At 33.4% G+C, this 8842-nt stretch overlaps 1 protein-coding gene across 1 annotated transcript; it reads right to left on the bottom strand.

Annotated features, from left to right (window-relative positions):
* Window positions 1-208: 208 nt before the first annotated feature.
* On the bottom strand, window positions 209-3254 carry LOC131145498 (probable (S)-N-methylcoclaurine 3'-hydroxylase isozyme 2). The gene is made up of 2 exons (XM_058094598.1): window positions 2152-3254; window positions 209-1110 (listed from the first exon to the last, which is right to left on the bottom strand). Exons 1-2 carry the CDS (start codon window positions 3043-3045, stop codon window positions 505-507), a joined length of 1500 nt encoding a protein of 499 aa, XP_057950581.1. The 5' UTR covers window positions 3046-3254; the 3' UTR covers window positions 209-504.
* Between the last annotated feature and the right edge of the window lie 5588 nt (window positions 3255-8842).

Here is an 8842-nt window from a genome sequence, read left to right as displayed (position 1 = left end):
TTAATTAGAGAGTTCTCCTTTATCCACCAATATGTGATGGTAGAACTCATAATCTCCAATTTAAAATTAATTAATATGTGATGTGGATTGATCGACTAACACATGCATGGACATGAATTAGTTATGTTGGTGTTTCCTTGGATTTTGCTTGCATTATCCTTTGGAAAACTTTTTTTCAAATTTGCTTGCCAAAAGTACAAACCTTCACATAGCAAGATTTGGATGTTCAACAGATAACAAAACCTTCGCTATTCCTTTCTCACCCAATAATATAAATGATTAACAAAGTTTGAACGTCCAAACAATACACAGAGATAGACATCATTAATTAAAATAGAACACACACACACACACACACACACATATATATATATATATATATATATATATATATCTGTGTATGTATTACTTCGACATGAATATGTAAATAAATTTAGCAATACAACTAATTTAGAATTATCAAATATAAGTGGAACAAACCATACTTAAGCCGGACATGATTGATCATGTTCTTCTTTTTGGTACGAGTACAAGAGGTTCCTCCTTTAGCAATGTCACCCCAAACTTCTCACTCATGTCAAGTTGATCGGGCACCAGATTATGTGGAAGAGACCATTCAAAGTGGTGTATTAAAGAAGCCAAGGTCAGGTGAACTTGCCTAATGGCATTTGACAATCCAGGGCAAATTCTTCTTCCCCCACCAAATGGCAAGAATTCAAAATCATTCCCCTTAAAATCCAATTCAGAATCTAGAAACCTCTCAGGTTTAAAGCACAGGGGGTTTTCCCAAAATTTTGGGTCTCTACCAATTGCCCAAACGTTTACCATAATTTGGGTGTCTTTTGGGATTGTATAGCTCATAACCTGGCACTTCTGGGTTGCTCGTCGAGGGAGGAGAAGTGGCGCGGGAGGGTGCAATCTCAGGGTTTCTTTCACACATGCGTGCAAGTAGTGAAGGTGAAGAAGGTCAGACTCTCTTATGAAGCTATTTGGAGCTTCTCTCGCAAGCTCTTCACGGATTTTGCTCATGGCTTCTTGGTTTTTTATCATTTCTGCCATAGCCCATTCAACCGTCGAGGTACTAGTATCAGTTCCTGCTGTAAATAGCTCCTATACCGACACAAATGTTTGAGTTCAATCATATTAAATATGCAACTTATGCAGCATATTTATTGTTCTGATCATTCACCATATTTTTCAGAAACATTACCATTGACATCAATAGTGGTTTAAGATAAATTAATTAATCACTACTCCATATGTATTAATTGGCTCTCCTTTAATTGGCCTTTTCCATATTAAGAGTTGTTTTCTTGTGAAAGTCTTTGAGCTTGTGTGTTTTTTATTTTTTCTTTTTCTAGACTTTGCTTGGATCAAGAATCTTGCTTGAAAAAAAAAATCAATAAGAAAGAAATTTATTTTTTATTTTAATTTTCTTCTATATTTAATCCTATTAAAAATAAAATTTTATTTTAATATAATTAAAAATTAAGAAAAATCAAATATTAATGATATGTAAAATTAAAATTTTGTTCATTAATTTAGTGTTTTTTATTTTCTTTTTGACTTAATGACCAAACATGAAAATATAAATTTTTTATATATATTTGTGAGGAATTTTATAAAAAGATTTAAGAATATTAAAAGGTAAAATCTATCTTTATCCCAATGAAACATGGGCATTATCTCTATTATCAAATCAATCTTGGATGGATTTAAGGAATGAGACATGGATATTACTATTATAAAAATATTCTTATTTTTTGAAATTAAGATAAAGAAACTTAATATAGGTAAATTTATTATTATATCGAAATATGAATTTTGAAAATTGAAATGTGGATTTTCTTATATATTTTCTTATTATAATCAAAAATATAAATGTGGATTTTCTTATTATAATATATTTCTCTTTCTTTAATATTTTCAGAGTTCAAAGGTGCCTAAGAAAATACAATTAATATGTTAAACAGAAATGAATCTTTATTCAAAGTCCTTCTTAACATTCTAATTTAAATAATATACATAACAGTATTCATCTCAAACTGCATTCTCCTTTTTGAGCTATTATAAATTTTAATAATATATTTCTATTTTTTTCACAAAATAGATATAAAATCAACCTAAGAGAAAGAGAGAAACAGAGCATACCAGGAACAAACAGTTGATCTGATCATCAGAAAATCCATTCTCAAGCAAAACATCCAAGAAATCTCTCTTCCTTTTCCCATCTCCTTCTTCGCCCTCGCTTCTCTCTCTGATGATGCTTTCCCACACTCCGCACAATTTCTTAGAGTATCGATCCGCCTCCCTCCTCAGCCCCTGAAGATCCAACCTCCCCAGAATCGGGTACAGATCCGACACATTCGGAGCCGTACACAGCTCCATCAGCTTCCTTATCACCCCGCTCATCCCCCCTTCTTCTCCTTCCCCCAATTCCACAAAATCCCTCGAAACCAGAACGTTCCCCAGCAAATTAAACGCACTCGCAAACACAATTTCCCTAATCTTCACCGCCTCCCCTTCCTTCGATCCCAAGAATTTCACCATTTCATGGATCTTCTTCTCCCTCAGATCCGTCTTCGAGTCGAGGCTCTTACCCCCGAAGAGCTCAGTTTTACAGAGTGCGCGCAGGAACTTCCACTGCTCCGTGCACTCGACGGTCCAGCCGAGGGAGAGGTGGTTCCGCTCGGGGCTCTTCGTGCCCGACACATGAGGCACGTGCCGGCCGGAGAGCACCCGGTCGTGGGTTTTCAGAATCGCCCTGGCCGCCGCCGGGGAGGAGGCTACCACCACCGGCTGGGTGCCAAGGCGGAGGGAGATGAGCGAGCCGTGGGCTAGGGCTAGTTGGGCCAGGGCCCGGTGAGGCTTGTTTCTGATGAGGGGGATGTTGCCGATTATGGGCCAGGGAGATGGGCCTGGAGGGAGCGAATGGGCTTTGGAAGAATTGTACTTCAGGAAGATGAAGAGGAGCAAAATGGAAAGGATGAGGAGATGTAGAGTGTCTAGTGAGATGAAGGATGCAGCCATGGCTTCCGTGGACATATTGCAGGCGATGAAGGTGTGAGGCCTGTCAGTGTTTCTCTTTATTTATTAGGGGCCAAACATGCCCTTATTTGTCATTGAATTGACTTTTTAAATTTTTTACTAAAATTTTTTACTATGTCATCATCCTCTACATCATTTTTTTTTTAAATATGTGAGGCCTGTCAGTGTTTCTCTTTATTTATTATAGTACAAACATGCCCTTATTTGTCATTGAATTGACTTTTTAAATTATTTACTATGTCATCATCCTCTACATCATTTTTTTTTTAAATATATTAAATAATATCCTTTTTGGGGAAATATTTTCCGGAATAATTCTAACGTAATTTCTCTATTTGGAGTAATAAGATTTAAACAAATTTCGGTGCTTCAAGTAGCGAGATTTTTCACGTGTCATTCTTACAAAAAAATATATTATTTAATATATTTTTTAAAAATATGATAAATCGAGAAATAAAAAATATTAAAAGAATTTATTTTCTGATTTATTACGTAGAAGAATTTATTTCTCGATTTATTATTTTTTAAAAAATATATTAAATGAATTTATTGTATAATAAATTGAAAATTTAAACTTTATTTAAATTACCAATTTTAATTATACCTGAAATTAATATATATATATATATATATAAATTACTTTAATATTGATTCAATATAAGATTTTTTATCAATATCAATATCAATTAAGAAAAATATTTATTATTAACACTGCAAAGCTACGGGTAGTAATTTAAATATTTATTCAATACCAGATTTTTTTGTGATAAATTACTTCACTAAGTGGTTTGGCATCACTTTAGATATTTCAAAAGATCTATACATATTAAAATTATGAGTAATAAAAAATAAAAAAAATAAAAAAATTAGGGGATATTTTAATTCAATTAAATTATTAATTTTTGGGATTTAAAAAAAAAAAATTAAAGAATCAAAGTAATGCATACAAGGTAAGAATTACAGAAAATTATATGGATATTTTAGAAAAAATTAAAATAGTGTAATATATTTATATATATATATAATAATAATTTTATAAATGATTTTGTATTTTAAAATTTGAATAAATCTTCATAACTTTTTATTATTATTTCTTAAAATAAGAAAATTTTAAATGTAAAAATAATTTTTATTATCTCTTGTAAAAAATAATAATTATAAAAAGGGGAGAGAAGTGTTTTCTTAAAATAAAATTTATTTTGAATCGTCATAAATATTATCTTACCCGCTGTCAATGACTAGTTTCAAATAATTATTATATATATAAATTTTCTAATCGCAGGACGGGTATAAAAAGTTTCCCAAAACGTTCTTGATTTATAAATGCTAATTACTCAAAATTAATAATAAATGCTAAATTTATTACGCAAAAAACTTATTTCCTAATTTATTATTTTTTAAAATTATTTTTTGATTTATTATTTTTAAAAAATATATTAAATAATATATATATATATATATATTGGAATGACACGTGACAAATCTCGCTACTATGAGATTATATCAGGATTATTCTAAAAAATATTTTTTCAAAAATGATATTATTTAATATATTTAAAAACAAAGATAAAACGGAAAAAAACTCTTGTTCGTGTATAGCATTGAGTGCGGTGATGCATTACATTTGAATAATGACTTCATCATAGACATACACTTAATTAGATACTCATTTTTCACCTGACATCACTAGGTGCTAGGAGAACCTATCCCTTGCCTACACGCGCAGTAATATAAGTGGGCTAGCAATCCCCTTCACACTGGACTTTATTTAAACTCTTGACACAACTCTCTCTATAACCAAGATAAGCTTAGTGGCCCCCAGGGCTGAGCTCAGGTGGCAGAGCGAGCTTCGGGCGTTTCCGCTTGACGGTGAGCCTATTCCTGGTACCCCAGGTTCGATTCTGCGCCTGGGCACCTGAAATTAACATTTCTGTGGTGTATGGGGCTGCATCACAGGATGTGGGATTAGTCACCAGGCCGGTGCGACGGACCGTAAAACGGACGTCGTTGACGGCGGGTGGACACCCGGGACGTACCCAAAAAAAAAAGATAAGCTTAGTTGGCAGCCCCCAGGGCGTAGCTCAGGTGGTTGAGCGAACTACGGGTGTGCCTCTCACGAGGTCAGCAATGAGCCTCCCGGGTTCGATTCAGCCCCTGGGCTCCTGGTTTACCCTCCTCGTGGTGATGTGGGGCCGGATCCACGGGGCGTGGGATTAGTCACTGGCCGGTGCGACGGACCGTAAAACGGACGTCGTTGACGGTAGGTGGATACTCGTACGTACTCAAAAAAAGATAAGCTTAGTTGGCAGGGCGAATTTCGGTGGGTGCCTTTTACGAGGTCAGGAATTACTCCCCCCTCGGGTTTGATTCTTGCGGCGGGCTCCGAATTTACCTCTCTGTGGTGGGTGGGGCACTGTTACAGGGCGTGGAATTAGTCACGACCGGTGCGTGCGGACCGTAAAACGGACGTGCATTGACGGTTGTGGACACCCGGCGATATTTAAAAAAAAAAAAAAAGAATATAAGGCAGATGAACCCTAACTATATATTTGAATCTAACCAATGGTTAGTAGGAACAACAAATACATCTTATTCAAAACATTAAAAGAAAAATGAAAATTAAAGTACAATTAGAAATGTCTAATAAGATCTCTTTACCTTTTTTAAAATTATTGGAACGCACACATACAAAAATCAAGTAAAAGTATCAAAAAGTATCTTTAAAATATTTTTAGATTTTCAAAATTTATGTAGAATTTTTAAAAAATTTTCAACATTTTTCCAAAATTTTCTAAAAATTTTAAAGGTTTTTCCTCATTTTTTTGGTATTTTAATTTTTCCATTTTTTTAATTTTGAGCCAAAATAACTCAAAATATTTTTCCTGATTTCAAAAATATTTTCCCAAAATTTTTCCTATTTTTTCTGATTTTTTAATGATTTTTTATTTTTCTCTAATTAAATAATATAAGAAAAAATAATTAAAAATTTAAATAAATAAATAAAGGGTTTGGTAAAATAGACCGATTCACCTAGTCTGAACCAAGTCAACCAGTTCGACTTAGTGGGAGTCACGTGTCAACCCATAGTGGTCACACATGACATTTTTTTTTTTCCAATTTATAGTAGCTGGGTGACGTCAATATGATATCACCCTCCCACGTGGCATTATCCAATTTCTTCCTTTTTTCTTTTTTGAATTTCAGTCATGTGGCCTCATCCGAGTGGCTTGAATCATTTGACAAAAATTGTTGACCTGACTGAGATCCAACCATTTAGAGAAAATACAAAATGGAAGGTTGGGATCAAGCCATGTCGCCCATTTAACACTTGGCTCAGAACGTGTCACCACGTGACACGTGTCCCACTACTGTAATAACTCGGAAAAGAATTATTAAAAAAAAGTAATTAATTAAAAAAAAATTTAAGAGTAATTATTGATTAGTTAATTAATTAAATATTATTAAAATAAATAAATAAATAAATAAATAAAAGGAATAAAAAAATAAAATAAATTAAAATTATTTATTATTAATCAATTAATTAATTAAGTATTGTTAAATTTGATTTGTTGAATAAAAATATGATATATATATATATATAAAATATTATTATAATATATGATTAAGTAAGTAAAGGAAAAAAAAAAGAAAAAAAAATATAAAGAAAATTTACCTGAGAAGGATCTTCATTCTTGCGTCTCTCAACCTCTCTCACTCTCTCCTTTCTCCGTCACTCTCCTCTGTTTCTCCTCTTCTCTCACCTCATTTCTTCGGCAAATATTTGATTGATCGGAAAACGGAAGGTACCGTTGGGTTCCTAACTCCGCCACCGACATTTTTATTAGAGCAGATTTATCGTGGGAACATCGTAGGCACCACCCCTGGGGAAAGATGTATTCTTCTAAATTCTTAATTTTTCCTTAATATGTCGTTAAATCGATGATCAGACACAACCACGGGGTCCTAGTCATGATTATCGTCATTTTAACGTGAGTAAATTTTCAATTGGAGTTTTCTAAGCCTCACTCCAAAGTGAGAGTGAGATTTTGGGAATTAGGTGAATTGGTTATATTTGAGAGTATAATTATTTATTTGAAATTTATGAGCCTATAAAATATTAAAATAATATTTTATTTAAGGTTAATTTAATGAAATTAGAATTTTTGATTCAGGGGTCGGGTGAGCGCTGCAAATATTTTTCGGGATCCCTATTGGCGTAGTTCAAGAAATCAGGTAAAGAAAAAAAAATATTAAATTAGAATTTTTATGAATTTAATGGAAAATGAATTGCATTATATATACGTGTTTATGTTTCGGTATAGGTTTAAATGTCAACCATTTAAATTATATTTTTTCGAGTTTATAACTGTTTATTAGATACGTATATGCGAAAATGAATTGATGAAAATGAAAAATATTTTCAGGATAATTATATAAGAAATGAAAGGTATTTTCAGTATATAAGCGTTAAATATTGGTTGACTTATTTTACAGGTAATGTATGAATTTTATTACTAAATTGTGTGACATGAGTAAATATAAGTTATGTGCAATTGTATGTTATATGTATAAGATGCAGACTATGTAAGTAATGCATTGAGAATAAAATATGAAATGAATTATGCTGTTTGTGTATGTTAATGTAACCATGTAAATATATGACAGTTGAAAGTCGTGTTAGCAGATTCTAACGCATTTCTATGTGGACTAACTGATGACAGTTAAAAGGAACCGTGTTAGTAGATTCTAACGCATTTCTATGTGGACTAACTGATGACGGCTAAAGAGTGGTTGTAGTACGAATGAATGAAATGAAAATGGAATGAAATGAAATGATAATGGAATGAAATGTGAAATGTGAACGATGTAAATGGGAAAAAGTCACTTAAAGTGAAATGCAATGCAATGTTTAAGTTATGAACATGAACAAATATGAATTGTTGAATAATGATAGAAAGAATAATGTATTATGATATTAGAAGAATCTATGCTCGTAGAATATGTTACGATTGAGCGGGGCATACTCTTCGCCCGAGGGCTTGTTGAGGAATGCGAGTGCGCTAGTAATTTCAGATGTGGCAGTAGCTGCATAACGTACTATGGTAGATGGAACCTACTTATAGGGGCAGGTATATTTTCCTTATCTTTGAGACCTTTGCTGGTAAACCTTTGTTTGAACTGTGTGAGTACGAAATCAATCTAATACTTGAGAGCTTACCGAGTAAGGTGAGTGCCCTGTGTCACGAGCTAAGCTTGTTCAGGGCATTATGCTTGCCTGTGACCGCTTATCTCGTGTGCTTAGGATGGGTTTCCATCATGGAAATAATAGTGTAGGGTTAATTTCTGCTAGTAGAGTCTTTGTAAGCCAAATAAGGCAGTATGACTCATCGGTCACTTTGATGTTTCCTAGTGCCAGGATGATAATTACATAAAAACCTCTTAGGGGAGGGTGAGTGTTCATTAGTCATTGTAAAACTCACTAGCAATTGTCAACGTGCTTAACCTACTTGCCTCCCTCGCTAAGTACAACATGTCAACGAAGGATTTGTTAATGAATTACGTTTGCTTCAATGTTTACTGTTTGGTTGCCACGACTTTCATGAATTGATTATTATTTCCGTTGCTATCTAAATGAATGTTAATGAAAGTGCTTTGTGGATGAATGTTGGTAAACGATAGGCTGGCTAGTTAAGCAAGAGTGCTTTAGCTAGCGCCGCACGGACCCTTCACAACGGTGTGAAAATAGTCGGACTGTGACATTTGGTATCAGAGCCAATTCGGTGACACTTGGTGA

Source organism: Malania oleifera, chromosome 13 (assembly GCF_029873635.1).
Source record: "Malania oleifera isolate guangnan ecotype guangnan chromosome 13, ASM2987363v1, whole genome shotgun sequence".
Classification (NCBI taxonomy): Eukaryota; Viridiplantae; Streptophyta; class Magnoliopsida; order Santalales; family Ximeniaceae; genus Malania; species Malania oleifera.
The sequence above is the reverse complement of the archived record's forward strand: the minus strand, read 5'-3'. Positions and strand labels throughout refer to the sequence as shown.

Bases quoted from the DNA above. Each gene is read 5' to 3' on its own strand.
- LOC131145498 (XM_058094598.1), bottom strand. From the start codon at position 3,045: ATGTCCACGGAAGCCATGGCTGCATCCTTCATCTCACTAGACACTCTA. The intron at 1,111-2,151 runs GTATGCTCTGTT...GTGTCGGTATAG, and splicing joins AGATCAACTGTTTGTTCCTG to GAGCTATTTACAGCAGGAAC.